Source organism: Homarus americanus, unplaced genomic scaffold (assembly GCF_018991925.1).
Source record: "Homarus americanus isolate GMGI-L3 unplaced genomic scaffold, GMGI_Hamer_2.0 scaffold59495, whole genome shotgun sequence".
NCBI lineage: Eukaryota > Metazoa > Arthropoda > Malacostraca > Decapoda > Nephropidae > Homarus > Homarus americanus.
Genome location: NW_024732415.1, coordinates 2,366,542 through 2,389,667, shown reverse-complemented (window position 1 = coordinate 2,389,667; position 23,126 = coordinate 2,366,542). Strand labels below are relative to the sequence as shown.

The following is a 23,126-nucleotide window of genomic DNA, read 5'->3' as shown; positions in this document are numbered from 1 at the left end:
ATATAGAGTATACATATATATATATAGTTACATAAATACATATGCCTGTATATGCATTTCCATACTTACTAACATATGCATACAAAAACACACTCATTTATATATATATATATATATATATATATATATATATATATATATATATATATATATATATATATATATATATATATATATATATATATATATATATATATATATATATATATATATATATATATATATATATATATATATATATATATATATACATATATATATATACAGTATTGTAAAAGAGTTCCATATTTGGTGTAGTGAGACCGACATATAAATATATAACTGGTTTTGACCAAGATGACATAATGTAATACAAGTTGCATCATTTGTAACCCAGTTTTTGTTACAAGCAATCTGGACATCACTTTTGACTACTGGTATTTTTGGAATCTAGACTGATGCTCAAAAAGTACCACTTTCCAGGACTATCCATAATACTGGATAATGTAGGTGGTGGCAAGCCCACACTCCACAAAGTATCATAAAGTCTAACTCAGGTTTATTTAATGTGACACTGTTCTGAATTACCTCATGTGACTGCAAGTTCCAGTGTATGGGTGTTTTTAGTTTGTGTAGGATTTTTTTTTTTTTTTACCAAAATGTGAGAATTTTTCTTTAGAACTGGAGAAGAATGGCTCAGGTGATATTGTAAACACAAAGTATCTGTTCAGTACTTCCAGCAGTAACCCAGGAATTTTTCAAATGTTAGACTCCTGGGATAACAACTTTGCTCTGCTCATCCTTGTTTGCGTGTTCTTGCGGCAGTTTGTTTTGAACCTCGACTGTCCTTCTTTTGGCGTCACCGTATTGACACTACACCCTCTCTTGCAAAGATATGGAGGGTCGTTCTTTATTTGTGTGTATGATATGTCAGGAGGTCCTCAGTACTGTACAGTACCTCTATTATCCACATTTTTCTTACTGGGTCATACCTGTTCCTTATCCCTGTACTACCATGATCTATTATGAAACTTCATATATATATATAATATATATATATATATATATATATATATATATATATATATATATATATATATATATATATATATATATATATATATATATATATATATATATATATATATATATATATATATATATAATCTCTCCTCGACTTACGACGGGGTTTCGTCCCGACGACCTGGTCATAAGTCGAATTAGTCGTAAGTTGAAAATGTGAAAATAGTACATAGAAATTCTAAAATGAAATACAGTACAGTAAAAGTAATCAATAATGAAAAATTAATAAAGTTTTACTGTGCACTTACCTTTAATGTAGTCAGCTGAATGCACACGGGGCCTCAATAATTTTTTAATTTAAACATGGAGACTACATTAATTGGATGAAGCAGAGGATGAGACAGGGCTGGGTAGGTCATCAATTTTGCTTTCTTCAGACAGGCTAACATACTTGCTTGTTAAAGGCATTGGATCATCTTTAGGGAGTGAAGAGGCAGCAGTGGTGGGGCGTGAGGAGACAGCAGTGGGGGGACTTCTTAAAATATATGTCCAATTTAGACTGCACAGTTTGCCTTTTCTTTTCATTGTAAATCTCCCTGTAGCAAGCAAGTGCATCTTGGATCAGTCTGTCAACTTTTGCAAAACGCTCAACATTTTGATCCATTTCTTCAAACATTTGCCCCCCCCTTATTAATAGTAGCAAATGCCTCTGCCTTGTCCTTCAAAATTTTTGATATTGTCGAGTGAGAGAAGCCAAGGTCGCGTGAAATAGTTGCTCCCGTTTTTCATTTTCATATTGCATTATTATTTTAATTTATCATCTCAAAAGTATTTGACTGCCAACTTTTCTTATCAGCACCACGAGAACTCTCACTTTTACGCTTGCCAGCCATTTTAAAGGGAATTAGAAACAAAAATTTTGTCAGTACACAGTGCAATCACCAACAACAACGACAGTGAAACACCAACTGAGTGGGCTACGGCGTGGATGCTGTACACCATGAGGCGTCCCAGCCCACGCTGTCGCACGGGACAGAAACGTTTCGGTACTAGAAAATACGTAATTTGAAAAATATTTTATACAACTACGGCGATCGTATGTCCGGGTTGTCGTAAGTCGAGCAGGTCGAAAGTCGAGGAGTACCTATATATTTATTGGGCTCAGTGTTTAAAACCCATCATATCTGGATGAATCTGTTTGGGTTTTCATATTCATCAGAGCAACAACCTGAATTTCTTTTCCCATGATTGACTTTACTTAACACAGTATGTTCCTCCTTTTTTAACACCAAGTACAGAGTTGCCATTAAGAACAGGATGAAAGTACAGAAAGCAATTTAAGATTCATGTCTGTATATTATGTGTATGTGAGAAAGATTATTGCATTGATTTCAGCCAGTGTCTTTGAGTCCCAAATGTTAAGGCACTCTGACCAACTTGATAAATAATGTACCAAACAGATACTTCTCCACCCTTATATATCCTGGTTTTGAGTATTGGTCAGAGATTGAAAAAATTAACACTTAACACAACTATCATACATGGCCATATCAGAAGGACAACATTGCTGTGGCTGAATATGAACGCATTTCGCATTTCATAATTTTTATAATCGTACAGTATACAGTATATCATAGTCAAAATATGTACAAACATTATTTTACTGCTGACTGTAAGCATTTTTTTTTTCATGGAGTAAAGAGAGTGGATGGCCAAAAATGAGGAAGTACAGTATAAGGCATCTGGGTATTAAGAAGGTTATAGATACTAGAGCAAGTATGGAGTGAGCAGTGAATGCCTTAAATGTTGTTGAGTATGGTCTTTTGAAGTAGATAAAAAGAACAGCAAACAATGAGGTAGAAGAAAAGGGTGGAGGGATCTGCATAAATGTGCCAAGATGGTGGTTGTGTGGGGAAGTGAACTTGTATAATCCTCTTTGCTCTATAGTGGCAAAAACTTGAAACAAATGACAGTCGTAAAGATGGGTTGAGAATGCACTATGTTTTATTTTTATTTATGTAAGAAAAGGTTTCCTCAGTCCCTATGTGCCTGTCACTCATTTGTCTTTCTACCGTCACAACTGTGTGTGTGTGTGTATATGTGTGACCTGCTTTATTACATTAGGATTGTTTTAGATGCATTATATAGTTTCTTGCCACCTTACATTTGACAAAACAAAGTTTGGGTAGATACCCCGGTAATATGTTTTTGTCCATCTGGTGGGTTTCATTTTCTGTATGTTCCGACCTTTATATACAGACAAAATTAGTACAGTACAGTATTGTATTTTTATTGTGTGTGTGCTAATTTAGTTCATGTTTTTTTATGTTGATTTTAAATTTCAGCATTTAGCCCGTGAGTAATTTCACTTACCTGGGTCTCTCACTGCAAAAATGACCAAATCTTTTCACCATGTTTTTGTGTAACAATTTGCTTTGTTGCAGGTTACCAGCTGCATAACTCAGGAAATTTAATAGGACTTTCAAAACATTCTCTTAACTTGTAAAGAGTTACTTGGTGGCCATGCTGCAAGGTTGGCCTTATGTTACTGGATGGCCATTTATCAACCCTAAGGGTATGCTTTTGGTCCTTAATTAAAATTATTTAAGATGTGGTACAGTATGTGGAAGTGCTGCATTATCCTCACTTGAGTATGACAGGAGGTACAGTATACCATATGATTTATAATGAATGCTAGTAAAGCTTACTTGATGAATTTTATTAAAAGTTCTTATAATCAGAATGTACAGTAATGGCAGATGTTGCACTTACCTTCAAGCTTTGAATACAGTACAGTACGTATCTAGTTTTCTGATGATACTGAAATTTTTTGTTTATCTGATTGAAAATATATTTTTTGGGGTATTTTCTTATAAATATTATATTAGAAAGGATTCTGAGAAACTTCAGAGTTGTATGTTGTCACTCTTCAGTATGGTACAGTACTTGTTACTGAAGTTATCAGAATAAAAATACACGCGTGATACAATAGTGCTTGAGCAAGATACATTTAGCTCTTCAAACACCACAGAATTAACTTGCATGTAGAGCATAAATAATGTTAGTAATTAAGACAATTTTGAGGACCAACAGCTGTCTCTGGGATTATGACCTGTGACTATGCATTAAATGTGATTGGTGTATGCAAAGACTGCAGTTTGTTTTACCAATATTTTAAGTTTTGTTATTAAGTTATAGCTGCTCCCATAGTGTCAGAATCTGCCATATTTATTTTGTGACATGCGGAAGTAGCACCGACAAACATGAGTTTTGGATGTAAGAATAGTTCAGTGTGTGTTGAGAGAGAGTAATGTAAGGGCCATGATGAAAGATGAAAGCATGTAGAACTATTAATTGTAAGCAGACTTGAGTCTCACTGCAAGATGCCTTTGTCTAGATCCCAACTAGAGCTATAGTAATATGTCTTCCTGTGTGAAGATGCCTGTGATTGAGATTATAGACTTGTATGAGTAATAGAAAAGGTTTAAAGAGGTGTTCAAGTTGATAAATGATGGATTCAACAGATAAAATATGAAACTAATCCCGGTTTTTTGTTTTTGTACCAGAGGCATAGTGTGATACAAAATTATTTACTATTCTAAAAAAAATTATGAAATCATTAATGGGTATCATGTAGCTTTGAGAAGTTCTGTAAATAAAGGAAATTGTTTTTTATTGACTCTCTTTTAAACCTTTTATTGCTTAATTCAGGGTGGACAGTAACAAGTGAATACCCAAGTTATCCCGTTATTCACTGATATATGTACTGTATGTGTTATGCTTTGCTATTCCCCCTTCAACAGCTCTTTCTTCCCAAAACAACACACGAGTCCTTTGATGTCCGTGCTTGTTACTTCCAGTGTGTACTTTAAATGGGCATCTTTTCATCTTGATCTTCCTAGCTCCATTTACCTGTGAACTGGATGCACTATTTACCACTACAGTACCTGTTCTCTCAGTATGTCATTACTACCTGAGAAGACACTTTCATTTTTACTCCATATCCAACACTTTTCTGTTTTATTCTCTACAGCCTATTGTTCTTGAGCAAGTAATTTGTGAAGTATTAATTTGCTCTATTCTCTTGTATTCAGAATTCATACTAACCATTCTTATAGTAATGTTAACTTGGTGATTCCTCTGTATACCCCATCATTGCCTCACTTGATGTAGCTCTTTATCCTAAATGTCTCAGTCCATTTATTACTCTCCTACTCTGATTCAATATGATTCAAATTGTTCCATTTCCAACACCACCACCTCTGAAATATCTGGAAAACACTGTCCATTTTCTTTCCATCCAAACTAACATATATTCCTTTTTTTTACCTCATATACTAATTTCATCACTCTTGTTCACGTTTGCTAACAACCTTCTATTATTGTACACAGGCACTTCTCCACTAACATTATACAGCAGCTGAATTGTCTCCCATTTACAGCTAACATTTGTTTTCAAAGCTTTTTTGCACCTCTTACTACCCCATCTTTGAAAACACTAAACAACCACTGCACCCCTTGATAAACTCCTCTCATTGATACACTAACTGCAGGAATTCTCAATGGTCTTCGACTATTCAATGATTCATTAAATATATAAATCTTCCTCCTGGTTGAAAGCTATTTAGTCCACATTATATTAAATATAATGGTGGGTGTAAAGCACTGTTTGTCAGTAATATAAAAATGGGGATTCCCTTAGCTTATAGGAAACCTTCAAACATGAGAGACTTGGTTACAGTAAACAAACAATAGATTAGACCCTAAAATGATCTCTGTATCACTGTTAACCCAATAGGGCTTTATACCTAAGCTACTGACAAGACAGGTGTAGTGTATTGGCAAAGAAACAAGTTATGAAAATGAAAAACACAAGAAACAAGTGATTATTATCATGGTCCCTCCTGGCGGGATGCCACAGAAAACGACTTGGTATTACCTGTTGCGTTTGTCAATATCCTAATCATATGTGTTACTTAATCCTTACATTGATTTCATTGTTTAGTATAATCAATTTTAAAACGGTAAAAAAATAAAAATTTGATAAACGATAAAATTTTGTACAAGAATAATCGTAAAAACTAATTTTATAGGTGGAGATTAAAGCCAAAGTCCAAGTTTATTCTGATGTTACAAACACTTCAGGTAAACAACTTTCCCCGAGGTCTGGCCGGAGCATCATGACCATACCGAGGATACATTATGGGGTATTTCTCCTTTTGTCACTCATTCCACTGAGCCTGAGTGAGAATTGGGCGTTTGATAATGCCCCAGGAATTGCCATGGAGTACAAGATTCACATAGAAGCGGGTAAAGAGGACTGTTACTATCAATATGTTCATCCAGGCGCCTCCATCTATGTTAACATGCAGGTGAGGTAGCAGCTGTTCTCGTATCTCAACACCTATTATGTTAACTTGTCTGTAGTTCATAGATTTAATGTATATTATAAAGATAAAGCAGTAATCATAATGTTTTAATATTATCCACATGGAAATATGTTTCAAATGTCTTTAACCGGAATTGAATGAGAAAGTAAAGCTTTTTATTATTTCACGTGTTGCCACTAAACAAATCTCGGGAATTTTATCGTTGCAATCAGTAATTGTGACAATTCTAAGACACCTTTCTTCAGTGACATTTCTGGTGTTAATTATGTATAAACAAGATATTTAACATTTTATTATGTATGTTCATAATTATGTGGTGGTACACACCCAGAACATCGAATGACTGTGGAGCCTCCCAGTTAGGTTAGGTTAGACTCAAAACTGTTTTTGTAAAACACTTTTTTTTTTACGTTTCCCTCGCAATGACTTACATGTGTTGGGGGGGGGGGGCTCCCAGTTCAGAGGTTAGGTCAGGTCATTTGTGAGGGAAACATCACAGATGAAAAGTGTCTTAGATTTGTCTAAAATACTGATTCCAATGGTTAAATTCTTAGGATTCCCCAGATGACCGAAATTAAAACTTTACCAGAGATAGAGCAAAAAAGAAAAATTTAAGAAATGACTTCGAACAGCACTACCACCAAATGGAGTTGTTTGATTTTGTTCATCTTTTGCATGGATGTTCTTACCATTATAATAAGTATTTATAAAAGAGGTGACATTTACTAGAACTTAATAGAACCTGACCTAACCAACCAAAGAATCCAAGCGGACGTGAGAGTATGCTTGGGCATAGCGGGTGAGTTGTAAACATTTGATGTATATGGCACAGGTGTTGAAAGGAGGCGATGGAAATGCTGGTATGGCTGTCCGGAACCCAAGGGGCGAGATTGTTCACCCTTACACTTGGAAGAAATCGGCTGAGTATGAAGAAGTTTCCCAGACTGGTGGTTACTATGGCATCTGCATTGATAACCAGTTCTCACGCTTTTCTGCCAAACTCATCAATTTGTACATGACTACATTCAGGTGAGGTTTTCTATATTATGGACAACAGTATTAGAATTTTGTAGGAGTTGTATAATCTTGAACATTAAATAATATACTTCAATCGTAAACATAATAATTAGCATGTACTCTACAGTACTGTTGTATTTTTTTTTTTTAGTAGGCAATACTAGTGGACATGCTTATTGAACAAATCCTGTTATCTTTTTGTTTTGCTGGAAAGTATAGTATAATATACATTACTTATGAATTACTTATGAATTTATTCATTCTTCTCAAGAAACAATTTTTGCTATAAAGAATGATGGTTTATGCAGGATCCTAGTCCACTCTGTTGCCAACTTTGTCCTGAAGAAGCGTCTGTTTCTCCTCAAAATCTTCTCCCGTCCATCTCACTTTTAAATTTTCTTTTGATTACTTTCCTATATTAATGCCTTCCTTTGTCCTGCAATTATCAAGCTTTTCCTTTCCTTTTTATAATATTTCTCCTTTTTGGTCCAGTGATTCTTATTTAACTGTGAAGCAAACCATTTCCAAACACATCTTAATCAGAGGAATGGGGGAATTGGTGACAAAATGTTCCTCCCTTCAGAGATTATGAAGAAGGTTTTATTGTGTGCATATTAAATTTTTTTCAAATTACTGTGTCCTCAGATATGACATGTGGGAGCAGTATACTAAAGAACTGGAGGATTTGGATATCAGCGTCAACAATTTTACAGTAAGTGATTTATACTCAGCTGTTTTAATCTCTTCCAAGGTCATTAAATATGTAATACTGTACAGTATTGATGTATCACTTCCACTACTTACCGGTATAAGCTTACTACTCATAATGGAAGAAACCAGAGTACCTTGGATAAAACCTGCCATGTTTGGTAGGGCCACACTGGATAACAACCTTTTCACTTTTGTCCTGAGACACAGTAGTTTAAGAAGTGTTTAATGGCCGTTTTTAATAAAATAGAGTGGTTGGAGTGAAAATAAATAGACTCAATATTACACAATGCCCGAGTCACCATTTTGTAGTACAGTACAGTAGTTGGGGATGTATGCACTGTACAAGTTGAAAATTTCAGATTTATTAATTTACCAGTATTCATTGTTTCACTGCTTATCAGCCTACTAGCAATTTGGGCAGATGTTCTGTTCTTTGTTACACCTTTCTTTGTCCATTTTTTGTACAGAAGGAAGTCAGAGTATACAGAGAAAACTTGTGATCCTTGGTATAGTCACATCTGTCCCAGGCCAGGGATTGAACCTAGAACACAATAATGAGAGATACCTACATGTTATCCTGCTGTATGACCAACATTACTGATATTAATGGCATTCAGAGTAGTGGAGGGATATACAGTTGTGCCTATATTTCAAGAAGAAGAATTTATAAAGATAATAATTTTTTTATTTACAGTAAATCATCCTGAAAATTAAATGTGAATTTATGTCATTTAGAAAATTTCTTGTTGATTAGATGTGGAGTGAAATTTGCCATTATTCTACATATACCATACTGTATATAACCTCAGAAAAATACATTAATAAATATGCTTTTTACTATTACATTTCCAGCACTCCATCAAGGGCGTCGACCAACGTATACACGAAATTTTGCTCTACCAAAGTCAAGCCAGAGCTAAGGAGTCTCGAGATTTACAGCTGTTGATTAGCAATAATCAGTATGTGCAGTACTGGTCCATTGCACAGTGTATGGCCATTGTTGCAGCTGGGACTATGCAAGTCTTCTTCCTTAGAAAACTTTTTGACACACAGGTCACCACTAAGTCTGGTGGCAGAGCATAGTAGAAGTGCATGTCTAAACCAAACAAGGTTAGTACCTGTACTAATAATAATTGGTCACATTTTTGTTACAAATGAAAGGTAGTTTTTTATTATAACTGTGGGAGTTATAGTTTTCTATTTTTTACATTAAACCAAAACAGGAAAAAACACCAAATGGTTTTAACTTGAGGTAAATTTAAGTGGAATCCACTTTGAAAGAAAACTTCGTATGTTAGACAAGTAGTTTCTTTGGTGCTGCTCTAACTGTTTTATCAAAAATGGGTCTTCAAGATTTTAGTCCCTTGCTGGTTTTACCAGAGATGCTGTTTGGTTACTCCACATCTTTCTTTCTTTAGTTTTCTTATTCCACTTGTTACATAGAAACTATACAAGATTTTTATCATCAGACTTGGTACAGTACTGGGTATGAGTTTAGAGAATAGTGTGATGGTCATACTTATTACCGGTATATGTGGTTGAAGGAGTAACTAATAGGGTACTATTGGTAGGGACTATAATTGGCATATTCTATAATGGTTTGCCTAATTCATATATTACATTATATGCATTTTTCTGTCAGTAAATTGAGTTTTATATATATAAGCTTTATGTGTGCAGTATGTTTTTATGAATACAGTTAGAAGAATTTTTTGTTGACTTCCATCCAATTTGAATCTCAGTTTTTAGATCTGACTGATCTAAATTCCTATTTTATTAGATAATGATGCTTATTGTAGAAGCTGCTGGGGTTGGTTTAATCTCTGAGTGTAAAGTTCACCAAGATGTCTCAAAGTTGATTTACCAATTTGAGTGAAACTTTGCAAACTTGCGGAATGATAAATTGGTGTCTGGTCAAATAGGACCCATTCCTAATTGACCCCAACACAACATAACTACTGTATTAGGGTTAGTGGCAAGTTCTTATAGGCCCCAACTTTAGTGAATCTTAGTCCTTGTTAGGTTTAGTGGCTGTTGGGACCAAAGCCTAATTGATTTGCAACCATGAAATTTAGGTTAAGATTGGAAGATCAAGGTCACAGCTGAGCGTCACAGTGATGCTCGGAGCTTTCTGAGTCCAGTTGTAGATGAAACATTATGATCTTAGGCTTCATGCCATAATTTATTGATTCTCTACATTCCATTGTTATTATTTTTATTCAATATGATTATAAACTTTTTTCATACATTCATTTATTGATTTTATTTTTGTATGTTTTTAAATTTATTGTTATAGAATGTTCCTTGTTTTTGAGTAAAAAAAATGTGATAAAAAAATGTTTTATATTACATTAGACCCTCGATAATATGGCACACTAGGGGCTCTGGTCATGTTGAATTGCTGAATTTGCTCATATTTCCAAATTTTTGCATCCACTTTGACATGTTGCTAAAATTTACCTCCATACATTGGTAAACCTGCCAATAAGAAAAAGGTGGCCAAGCACATGATATTCACAAAATAATAAGGTATAATAAAGAATACAGTACATTACTGTACAGTATTTAGATTGCTGAAGAACATAGTGAAAAACATGCCATGGTGACTGGAGATACTGTAATTGCTAGGGGGACCAGCAGACCTCTACAACACACTGTCTACTGTATTTTCTGTCTCTACACTTCATTGTTTATTATTTTATAGTCAATAAAATTTCACAAAACACACCTATAATCTATGCATAATGTTTTTATTTTGAGTTACTATCTATGTCCATGATGACATCAGGAAGCTCTGAGGTCTTGTCACTAGACAAACAGTCCAAATATGATCTTGAGGCCCCTGGTGAGGGTTCGAACGGTCCAGTAGAGGGGACCCTCTTGGCCATGGACTGGTTACTGTACTTACTTCATTCACTGTCTCCTTTCACTTCTCTCGAGGAGAATATAACTTGAAAGTTGTGTGGATTTTTGGGCTGTTATGTTCTTGCATGATGCATCTCCATGATCTTGGTTTGGAGCTCATGATGAGTGGAATACTGTACTATAGCACGTTTGCACACTCTTGTCTTCCATGACATCCATTCACTTTTAAGACACTTTCGTTATCTTTGTCGTAGTTGCTGTCTTCTTTAGGCTCCTCTTCTCCTCCAGTTACTTCTTCCATAATTTTCTCCTCTTAGACATAGTGGTAGCCAGGTTTGTCTTCATCAAGCTCTAGCCACATTTTTTTCCACCCCTTATTAAGGCCTGCATGTAGTCCTCAGGTTCAAAACCCTTGAAGTCTGACCTGAAATTGTATCTGCCAGAGCAATTTATTCCAGCTATTGTATTCATCAGGGTTTACTCCTTCACCATCTAATATGCTTCAGCAATGTTGAAGACAATAATAAAACTTGTACTTCTTAAGAGTTATCTAGTGACCTTTAATTCATCACCAGCTCCACCAGGCAGCCGTCCATCTGGTCGTGACAGTAATGTCTCTTTATAGTTTGAATGATGGACTGGATGATTTTACTATCCCAGCTGCTAAATTCCTCCTTAGCTAGGTAAGCTGGAGCTTTGTCCAGCAAGTGGAGGGCTTTGACATCTTCAGGATACTTGTGGGAGTCTTTTGAATTCATATTGTAACACAAGGCAAAACAGCATACTGTATACAAGACTGTACCAAGGGTGTGCAATCAAGGGCTGATGAAAGGGAGCTGCCCGAGAGACACCAAATAGCTGCACACAATTCCCAAAGCTGCCCAAGTCACCTAACTTGACACAACTTGTGGGGCAATTTTAGCAAATATATATGTAAATTCAGCATGTTGAAACTTACCTCATGATACAATAAATTCAAAATTTTTGTTGTAATCAAATGGATCACTGGCCAAGAGTCCAAGAGGATCTGAAACTTTTGCAAAATACATTTTGATTATTTCCACTTTCATAAGATTTTTTCACATTTAGATTCAGTGATGTTCTTTGTCACATTGGTGCATCTTTTTGCATTTTGTGATGCTGAACTTTACTGTCCATTTTTTCACCACTCCTAAAACTGGCAGAAATCTTTCTGTATTGTTCTGTCTGTTTGGTTCTTAATTTCCTTGAATAACTTTGCAAACATTTGTATGAAGTAGTATACAGTATAGCATCTGGCACATCATATATAAAATAGCAACAACAGTTCCAGCTGACTGCCCTATGATATTCCACTTGTCATAGGTACACAAGACAATTTTGTGCCCTTCCAGTTTAATTTTCAGCCTTTCATCAGGTATGTTATCGAATGCCTTAACAAAGTCAAGGTACTATATATATTGTCATTGCAGATTGACCCTCAATTTAATGGCATCAGTGGGACTTGGACCATGCCATTAAATCCAATTTGCTATTAAATGAAAGTAATGGGGGGGGGGGAGGGGGGCGTCGCTGATGAATCCATTGCATCAAGCTACCAAGATTATCATATTTGTCATAATATCTTAGGTTAGAAATGATAAATGTTTCAGAGATGGTGTTGTTATTTATATGGAATAAGTTTTTGTAATAAAAACTAATAAATTTTAATAAATACTTGTTTTCTCTAAGTATAATTCAAGTCTGAGTATGTAAATAAACACATAACACCATGGGACGTAAACACTTAGGATATTATAGTCTATCGTAGTAAAACAGTGTTCTCTAATACAGAGCAAAAGAGTAAAAATTACATTGCTCTTATGTGGCTTAGAAATAAAGAAAATATAATATAAAACTAAAAAATAAGAAAATTGGAGGCATTAAGCACTGAGCTATAACTGCGTCTCGACTCACCAGTCAGCAATCTCCACCCACCCGGCTCCTACCCCAGATGTAACCTTACAGCATACTGACTCACGTCTCGGAGTCAACTGGTGACTGCCCAGCTGATCTGTGCTGCATGATGGCTCGATTTGGCTTCATTTGCACTTAGACAAATGATCAGTGAATAACCAGGGCATATGGAGATACATTATACTGTACACTACAATAATATTTACTAGTGCCCAAGACAGATCCTGTGGTAAGCACCAGCCCTCTTGAGCAGTGACAAGAACGGTGCTATAGAGATGGTGAGTGCTGGCAACACTGTTAGTAAGAGCGGGTCAGTGTTACCGCTCTGTAAACAAGACACTGAGAATATACTATGGCGCAGTAGTTCTTCTGAGATTGAGTGTGGGATTTCTGGGAAAATTAATTATATTTTGATAATGTTTTATTAACCCGGCACCAAGTGAACCTAAATAATATGGGAATTATGGTGAATTGCATACTGTTGTTATAAAGGGATCATGGGCTGCCGAGCAGGAGGTGGTAAAGTTGTCCTCCCTCCCTCCATAGATTTCATGAAGTTGACAAGCAGACACTACATGGTCTAGTTTCTGTAATATTTCAACTTTCTACACAATGTTCAAGGTAACTCTTTTCTTCTTTGGGTCACTAGTGTAACTCCAGTAGGGTTTTCAGGTCTCTTAGAGGCCATAATTGATGCAAAGAAAATAGAAATTTAGGGTGATCACACGAGCACATCACTGGCTGAACTGCAGTGTCAAAACAAACTGACCACAGAGCCGTGGGAGCAATGCAGCAGGGAGAGGAACTAGTGGAAATTACAGGCAGGCCTTTAAAAAAAATTCCACGATCTCTAAATTTTGCCGTTAAATGCGAGTTGCCAGTAAATCTAGCGCTGTTAAATCGAGATTGAACCAGTATTACCATCCTGCTTCAGAATGTATCCACACATCAAGCACTTTAAGTAATTGCATCATGCAAGAGCATCTGGGCTTAGAACCATACTGTTATTCTTTGACAAGGTTGTTTTGTAGTAGATATTCCATCACAGAATTGCATTTAATGCTCTCTAGTACAGCACTTGACACACTATGCTGGTCACACTCACCGGCCTGTAGTTGGTCCTGCTGTGTCATTCACTCTCTTCAATAAAGGATTCACTTATGTCACATTCCAGTCACTGGGGACCTTTTGGTCAACCATTCATCTCCATAACAGGATTTTAATGGGCTCTGTGAGCTCACTGCACAGCTCTTAACACTGAGATGCACACTATCAGGGCCAGGGCTCTTATGGGCCTTGAGCTTTGACAGTATGGTTCTAATACACTCTACTGGGAACTTAGTGTGCAATAGTGTTGTCAAGAAGGTTTTCCTCAGATGCAGGGTGGTTGTTCACATTAAGGAAAATAATTTATAAATGTCTCTGCCTTGTCCTGATCTGAGTCAGTAGATCCCATCCGGAAGTCTCAGGACTGATACACACACTTGACTTGGCCTCATTTACAGTCTGCCTCTGAAACTCTGTTTTTTTTTTTTGTTAGTCTTTTTACACTGACTTGGTTTGGTTCCTGGACCTAGCATACACCCTTCTGTCCTGCTTATCATATGTCACGACCCATCTCTTGAAATTGAGTTTTTCTTAGCTTAGTTAATTGTCACATGGTTCATGTGTAATGATCTAATACTCTTGGAGCCAGTGGATTTGGTCTTGGGTATGTATTTAAGCATCAAATACAGTAGTTCACTTTACTGTCTATAATATTCAAGACAGCATCCACATACAGTATTTGTTTCAACACAAAAAATATTCAGTGCATTTGTAGGTTTTTATCTGCCTCATGTTCAAACCACAAGTAAATGACTGGGAACTTAACCCTCTAGCACACGCAAAAAGTTTTTAAGTTTCTGTGACTATGACAAAGGTCATATGGGGTCACTCATGTGAGGTCTGGTCATCATAGTGTGGTCAATTTATCCCACAAGATTGTTATTAATTTTTTTTCATGATTTATACATCACTGACTTTGTTATTGTTTTGGCTTTAACATAAGCAGAAAAAACAAAGAGACAAGAGTAAAACTATTTTTCACTCCAAATAAAACAAAATCTTTGTTCCTAGAATCATTTCTCAGATTATTTTCACAATCCTACCAAGGTATTATAATACCTGTAGTTACAGAAGCAAAATTTTAAGAGCTTTCCAATGGTGACTTTGGAATTTTGATATGACTAATTTTCGGGAGGGTGGGAGAGAAAATAAAGATGTGTTCTACCAGCGTGGTTAACGGGAGGAAACTGTTGGACACCAGAAGCCACCCACGTTTTGGCACTTTCTGGAAGCTTCCCTCACAAGATCATCTAATCATCTTTGACAATTATTTTGAAAACTTTGGGGGGGGGGTGAATTTTTAAAAGTTTAAGGACTTAATTGCGTCACCGATACAAATACTGTAGTCCTACCCAATGATTTGACGCAACGTGTCATGGTGCACGAGCTGGGTAATAGCAGTATAGGGTATCTAATAAGGAAAAAAACAATGTGAAAACTTCCCCTCTCAGATTACTTAACATTGTAGTTACTGTATAACTTGCATTATCTTGGTGTATGCTAAGTAACAATACTCAAAGTAACTACTGTACAGTAGTTTATGGTTTAGGTTTCGAGTAGTTATCCCACCCTTGTTTTTGGATGACAAATGATTTTCTAGACTATAAAATTTAAGAATTTGATATTAAAATTGATCTACTAGACAAAATCTTCCAAATTTAATGTCATAACTTTCATTTCACAAATGTTGTTACCTGTACTGTATTTTTAAATGGTTATATTTTGCTTGCATCTACAAATAAAAGAGAAAAATATGATAATCCGATTCATTAATATTGCTTACCATATTTTTAGGTATGTTTTGATCAAGTCTTGATCAAGTAACTTGGGTAACATTATTTCCTTTTGTGTACTGTAATTAATTGTCTTCCGAGTAATATAATTTGCAAGATTGCCAATGTCAAGTCCTCATCAACACTTAACATGGGATAGGGATCATATTTTTTTATGTATACTGTACTGTTTATGTATACCTTATGTTCAGTCTCAAAGCTGTTAATCCCATCAAGGTAAGTTTTAATGTACTGTATCCATTCCTTCAGCAACATCCACCCTACTTCTGTTCTTTCAGTGATTTTTTTCTTGCCATCACTCCTCTCCCACTCTTTAGACAAGGCGGGATATTAGAGAAGTGTGGTGTTAGACATTTACATTTTTTGTACCTCCTATATTTCTAACCCCCATTCAATATTCATGCTTAAAATTATGTCTTTCTGGAAGTAGTAAAAGCTTTATTTTATTTTATGAGCAAACTGTTGTCCCAAATTCTTTGATTAGTATTTATTCAGCATTAATGTAAAATCTAAAGCATTTTTTGAGGATTCAGGCTACATCCTGCCCAGAATACATGAGTTATACAAAATAAAGAACATTTTAACATACTGATAAAGGAAACCACACAACACACATTTTCTAACAGCACAATTTATTGTAGAATATTGTACACTACAATCAGACAACTTAATTTAAATTTAGCCAAAAAATCAGCAATGAAGTAAAGATCAGGTGAGCAATATATAAAAGGTCAATGACTTAACCAAGTTTTTTGTAAAATATTAAAAGTGCAATACCATACTTGGTGATGCACTTAATATTTTATAAGATCTGTTTGGGAATGTCATCAATAAATTGTCACAATTCGGAGTCTATGAGACTTAACTATCATCCATTACTGGAAACCGAAGGCTTACCTACAATACCTTACGTTTAATAAATGAAAGACCACAAATGATCTAGGAACTAGCACATGACATGCAGTACTCCTTAACCAAAGACAAGGTCAACACTCCAGATATATTCCCATTTCAAGACCAGTTCTCATTAAGTTTCTGGGCCAAGTTCTATATGCATGGTGTAAAAATATTTAGGTAAAATTATAAAAATGTAGACAATTACCCCCATCTTAACATTCACACAAACACATTCTTATGGCTCCATAGCATCCCATAGAATTAAATACAACAAGATGGTCGAGACCTCATTACAAATTCTCATCTTCCCTTTAACAGCCTAGTCACGGGCATTTATGATCTGTACAAAGTCTGGTTTGAGAGATGCTCCGCCCACAAGGAACCCATCAATATCTCCCGTCTTGGCTAATTCTTGGCAGTTAGCAGGGGTGACTGATCCACCATAGATGATGCGAGTTGAGTCGGCAACCTGGGCATTTACGTTGTCACGAAGCCACTGACGAAGCTTGGCATGGACATCCTGTGCCTGAGGAAAGATTTTATACAATTCATTCAACAACGGGTTCTCCAAGACATGTTTTCCATAAAATGATTTTCAACGTGGCATGACAACTTACAAGTATTTCTCTCATAATACTGTACAGTACTGTACTCACTTGTTCTGGGGATGCTGTTTTGCCAGTACCAATAGCCCAAACTGGTTCATAGGCAATGACAACCCGGGACCAGTCAGAGATATTTGGAAGAAGCGCTTTCATCTGGGCAAAGACAACCTCTTCTGTGCGATTGCCTTCACGCTCCTCAAGTTTCTCACCAATGCATGCGATCACCTGAACAAAATAAGATCATACATATATAATAATCAATTACACTGTGTATCCTGGATATCCAAGTTACATATTAGACAAAGTCAAAATAATTTCTTTATTAATTAACAATATTAAATGGATTTGAACATTACCATAGTATCTTCAAATGCATGTTGGGATGAAGCTCAAGTGTCAGCCAAAAATCAAACAAGGGCAATGTAAAAAAATACAAATTGCATCACCATGTATAAAACCATATCTGATTTACTACTATTCAAATGGCTGTATTTGCCAGATATGATTTAAATTTAGTGAATACAATCTTATCCAAGAGCTGAAATATACTGTATACGGCTTTGTAGAGAGACTGGTTAATATTTGATCACATTAGATAAGTTGTAATAAATGACAAATGGATGGCTGGAGCTTGTGGCACATCTCTGCCAATGGCAGATGGAAAATAAAAAGAAGGAAAAGGTTATAAAAATTAAAGCAAAAGTGAGAGCAATGGTTCCCAAAGCTTTTTCACAAGACGTCCCCCTTTTCCTTTTTACCATACCCCCCCCCCCCCCCCCCAATTTGCTTAAAATCATTTTAGTCAACAATTAATCAATTTTACACCCTATACACTTATTTATACTACTGTACACTAAACCCCAGATATACCGAACCTTAATATAAAGAATTTTGGCTTTAACAAAACACGTGGGCCTATCCAACATCGTGTAAAATTTGTTACGTAGAGTATAACGTGTAATAGTACCTGTAGTGTGTAGTGTTTCGGTAGTTAATGTAGGTACTTAGCACTAGCCACCTCAAGATCACCAAGAAACAGCTACAGATTCAACCTCAGAAAGGTAAATACACCTACACTTAGTTCTGTACTTCTATTTGTTTTTCTTTTCTGGCTTAAATATTTAACATAATATATAATGAACTTTCAGTTTTAACGAACCACCTTTCCCCCCAATTGGTCCAATATATCGAGGGTTTCCTGTACAGTACTTTCAAGATCAACTAACCAGAACTCCGATGGCCGGAATTGAAGTTAACAAAGGAGGCAAAGACAATAAAATGTGTCCTGTACAAGGAAATAATTGAGATACGTACAGTCATCACATGGATGCAAGAGGAAGGAGAATATTTTTAGTGACAAAAGATGAGCTTGAGAGCAATATGTGGAGCGCATAGGAGGCAGGCAATATGATATTCAGCAACAGTGGACTGATCCTGACAATATTTTCTACTAGATCCTGTACCCAAGCTGTTCTTGTAATACTGTACAGACAGATTCCTGAGTGATGTCTCTATACCATCCACAATTATACAAGTCATGGTTGAATTGTCAATCCATTCAGGTTTACAAATCACATACATGATAAACACCATCAGATCACCCATGAAGCTAAGGTCTGGGAAGCAGTGAAAAAAAAATTACTGTACATTACTGTACTACAAATTGTTATAACTTACCTTCAATCCAGCCTCAAGAGCATGACCAACTTTCTCACTAATGAGCTGGTCAGATTCATTGAAGACATTCCTGCGCTCAGAGTGTCCCAGAATGACCCACTTACAGCCCAGGTCCTTGATCATGGCTGGTGAGATTTCTCCAGTGAAGGCTCCTTTGGAAACCTTTGGAAAACATCCATCACACTATAATTAACATCCGATACATTATATTGCCCAGGTACCGCATTTCAGTGTACTATACCTGTACTGTCTTTTTATACCACTTTCTTCAATGACATTTATTTTCCAATTAAAATATTTAGAAACTAAATGCCCCTCCCCAGGTGAAAAAACTTAAGCTGCATGGATACTAGGACAGATATGGTGCCCATTTAAAAGACAAAAACTCTGGAGTTAGCTTTCAAGGTTTGCTCATTGATATTCCAAAAAGTGAAAACATCCCAAAAGGAAATGCCACAGCAATAAAAGTAGTACATTACCTTGTAACAATTCTGAGCTGCAACACCAATATTTTCAGGCAAGTGCTCACGGGTGTACATCAGATAGCACTGTGGGCAGCCAACCGCAACCTCTGTGATAAAGAAGAGAACCACCAATAACACCAATCCATGTGGGTACTGTGCACACATTGAAACTGCAGGATAGATTTCTATTTTTCATTGTGCCGAGCAAAGATTTTTTTTTCAAATTTGCATCACTCTCACATTACTGGATTGAAACAATAATAGCACCAATTACAGGTACGGTAGTCCCCGACTTACGACCGACTCGACTTACGTCCAACCGCACTTATGACAGCCTCAGTCATACCAAAATGTGGTCAAATTATGTATTTGAGTCCCTAAATCAGTACACAGGCAAAATTTTCATCTTTAATTCACTTTAAAATGGCTGGCAGGCTTAAAAGCGAGTGTTTTGTGGTGCTGAAAAGAAAAAGACCCAAATTTTCGATTTTCTATGTGTTATTTAAGCATTTCTGACTTACGACCTGGATGTCGGTCCCTAACCCCGTCGTAAGTCAGGGAGTACCTGTAAACTAAAATCCAGTCTGGACAACCTGTTTCGTAAAGAATGTCCAACTTATTAAATCAATGCACCAGTTTAAAAATCCCACAAACAATACAATTGGTTTGTTCACTTGAACTTTGCAAATGAGACCCACTGCAGTTTGTAACAAGACAGATGATTGGCCAACGGGAAGATGTACAAAGTGTCACTCGACTGAGCTTTAGTATTTCATTTATATTACCTATACAGTGCAGTATGTACTACTGCACTCTGTAATTTTCACACTTGGAGAAGTCAAAATTAGCATGTGAAACACTGGTAACAGATAACAAAGAGAACAACAAAAAGATCAGTAACAAAATTTCAGAATCATTCCAACCTTTTCAGCCACTGTCATGCAGTACAGTTGAATTTGAAGTCTTTATGGTGATCAGCAATTTCCCACAAGATTACCTCCCCTTAAATGAATCCATTAAACTCCATTCAACACATTCATGCATTTCTTATTTCTGACAACAAACATTCCATTTCATAACCAGTTTAGGCCGTTGGTGGCAGGAAAAAATGAACGAGTTGGATTTATACAGTACAGTACCTGTACTGTGCTGTGCTAACCTCTCGTGTCACCATCCTACCTCCCCAGTTTCTTAGACTATCCTGGTGTTTTCTTTTTAGGACAGGCAGTCATTTAGTCAACTTTCAACAAATTTTATTTTCAAAATTTATTTTAAAAGTTTAATTACAATCATTGGATTTTATTTGTTTTTAACAAGAAGAGTTCTGTACATTTTTAATACTGTACTACCATTCCTACTATCTTGCTGTTCTTGTCACATTTCCTTTCTTCTTTCTCCTCTCGATGAGTGACTCATTAATAATCATAATTTTAAATTAATACAAAACTTTTACCACAATTACCGATATATATTAATAGCAATAAATATTTACAATACAAGATGATTTTCAGGTGTCGAGGAAATTTTTTTAACTGTGAAATGGGAACATCTTTGTTCAATTACCCACAGCTTGTGTTTAGGATAGTGTTGCCAATTCTCAAATATTAACTGCGGGCAATAAAATCCAGCTTATTTGATGGTCCTGCAATAAAACAGTACAGTACAGTACCAGTAGTTACATTTTTATTTTATGAATGAAGAGGGTTTATGTTAACTTAATTTATTGAAACTTATATGCTATTCTATACATAACCTGACCTCCTAACAGGATGACTCCGTCCCCCTGGATCCCCTGGTATATTTAAGTTACATGTATTTGCAAGGGAAACGTCATAGAAGAAATGTGTCTTAAAATTGTGTAAACCACCAGAAAAACATAGTGTTCAACTCGAGAGCCATATTGGTTGAAAATGCAAATTTACCAACTGATCATATGACACTTAAAATGATGCGTCTACGTAAATTGTATGCGAAGAAATTAATTATTTACCGCAAATATTCCTCTGAAAAACCTGCCGTGTTGGCACATACTGTCGTTCGTTCTTTGTTTGTTCCAGTGCAACAACTGAGCTGCTTAGTCCGAGTGTAATCTCACGTCCACAAAAGCCATAATGCCACTTCAAGAAAGTTTCTTTCATCAGTACCAGATATCAAAGTACAATATGTACTTATTGTTCAATATGACAGGTCCCCTGTCAAAGAAGTTAGGTCGGTTTCTTTAGTTGCTTAGGTTAGGTTGTATCGATTTTATTAATTATTATCCAAAGACCATGTGGAAAATATAATCGTAACTGAACAATTGCTGGCATTAGCCATCTGCTCCAGCATTACTGCAAAATGAACCAACTAATTTAACTGAAAAAACCCCATAATGGCATGATAGTCATACTCGCCATCCTGTCATGTGAGGAGTGAACTTGTCACCTTGCTCAAGGTGAAGTGACAAGGTCACCTTACTCAAGGTGGGCAAAGTAACCTTATTGTATAAATAATATATCGGTTGTTACATTTTACAACTGCGGTGACCTTACAGCAGTGAAGCAGGAATGTCATGAGGTGACCTTACTGAAGGTCAGTAGGTGACAACACTCACTACAAATGAATGACCTTCATCAAGGACACACGAGTCGTGGTATCCAAGGTTACGCCCCAACACACTACCATCACCAGACTCTTCAACAGACAAAAATAAAATCCCTTCTCAGATTAACAAGCATGCATCCTTGTGGATGGCATTAACAAGTTAACACTCTGGTGCTCGGCATCAAAGGTATGGATAAACCCAAGATGCCGGTCACAAACGTCAAGTATCAAGGATAACTCACCAGTGTTGGGGCTCAGCGGACCCTTCATGAACGAGATAATGGCATCAATGCCAGCCTTGTCCCCGTTCATCTTCCAGTTACCCCCGACGAAAAACTTCCTTTGGTCGGACATCTTGAGGAGCGCTAGAAGTAGAGATATAGCAGGAAGTGTGTGGTCGAGTGGCACCCGCTGCGTCGTCTGCGCCGGGCGAGGTCTGGCTGGGCCCAGGCCGGCTCTCTCTCCCAGCTGGTGCCAAGTCTATCTCTTATTACTCTTTTAATAATTATTGTCATATCCAGGTCACTTAGGCGAAAGGTTCTCCATTTTATAATAATCATTTTAATTAAAATAGTTAATGTTCAGAATGCAAATTACAAGGGGTTTTAACATTTCCCGAGATATCTGGCATCATCTTCGCTCTCGCTGTGGACGTCATCGATGCGTCATTAACAAGTATGAACGACTGTTGCCACGACCAAATGTTTCCATAATTTGGGGATCATTTACACTTTATCTGTATATTTATAATAGGCAAAATTGAGACAAATTTTATGAACACGAAACAAAATACACATGTATTCATTTTTAAGCAATAGATTTTTTTTACCTTTACGTTAAATATAGTAACTAATAATATAACCGGAAAACAAACAAAATGCCATAAGTTAACCAACAAATCCTATTTATATCAAGTAACTTCACTGCATGAAAGTAAAATTTCCTTTCAAAAAAAAAGGGCCAAAAGGCACAATTAAAAAAAATCGTGTAATAAGTGTAATATCGCCTTTGACTCTTTGTACTACATGCAGGGATTAGAGACAAATCAAACAAGTTAGGAACACTAAAATTTAAAATCCA

At 36.1% G+C, this 23,126-nt stretch overlaps 2 protein-coding genes across 2 annotated transcripts; one reads left to right on the top strand and one right to left on the bottom strand.

Annotated features, from left to right (window-relative positions):
- The first annotated feature begins 6,132 nt into the window (after nucleotides 1–6,132).
- Nucleotides 6,133–12,680, top strand: LOC121868587 (transmembrane emp24 domain-containing protein 5-like). The gene is made up of 4 exons (XM_042369354.1): nucleotides 6,133–6,374; nucleotides 7,225–7,421; nucleotides 8,055–8,121; nucleotides 8,973–12,680. The coding sequence occupies exons 1-4, from the start codon at nucleotides 6,183–6,185 to the stop codon at nucleotides 9,201–9,203; spliced, it is 687 nt and encodes a 228-aa protein (XP_042225288.1). The 5' UTR covers nucleotides 6,133–6,182; the 3' UTR covers nucleotides 9,204–12,680.
- A 3,755-nt stretch (nucleotides 12,681–16,435) lies between these two features.
- LOC121868586 (triosephosphate isomerase) lies at nucleotides 16,436–22,495 on the bottom strand. Its single transcript, XM_042369353.1, has 5 exons — nucleotides 22,289–22,495; nucleotides 19,479–19,570; nucleotides 19,000–19,161; nucleotides 17,374–17,547; nucleotides 16,436–17,243 (listed from the first exon to the last, which is right to left on the bottom strand). Exons 1-5 carry the CDS (start codon nucleotides 22,398–22,400, stop codon nucleotides 17,037–17,039), a joined length of 747 nt encoding a protein of 248 aa, XP_042225287.1. The 5' UTR covers nucleotides 22,401–22,495; the 3' UTR covers nucleotides 16,436–17,036.
- Nucleotides 22,496–23,126: the final 631 nt, after the last annotated feature.

Bases quoted from the DNA above. Each gene is read 5' to 3' on its own strand.
- LOC121868587 (XM_042369354.1), top strand. From the start codon at position 6,183: ATGACCATACCGAGGATACATTATGGGGTATTTCTCCTTTTGTCACTC. The intron at 6,375-7,224 runs GTGAGGTAGCAG...TATATGGCACAG, and splicing joins CCATCTATGTTAACATGCAG to GTGTTGAAAGGAGGCGATGG. The intron at 7,422-8,054 runs GTGAGGTTTTCT...CTGTGTCCTCAG, and splicing joins TTGTACATGACTACATTCAG to ATATGACATGTGGGAGCAGT.
- LOC121868586 (XM_042369353.1), bottom strand. From the start codon at position 22,400: ATGTCCGACCAAAGGAAGTTTTTCGTCGGGGGTAACTGGAAGATGAAC. The intron at 19,571-22,288 runs GTGAGTTATCCT...TCTTTATCACAG, and splicing joins TCCGCTGAGCCCCAACACTG to AGGTTGCGGTTGGCTGCCCA. The intron at 17,548-18,999 runs GTAAGTTATAAC...TATTTTGTTCAG, and splicing joins CTCTTGAGGCTGGATTGAAG to GTGATCGCATGCATTGGTGA.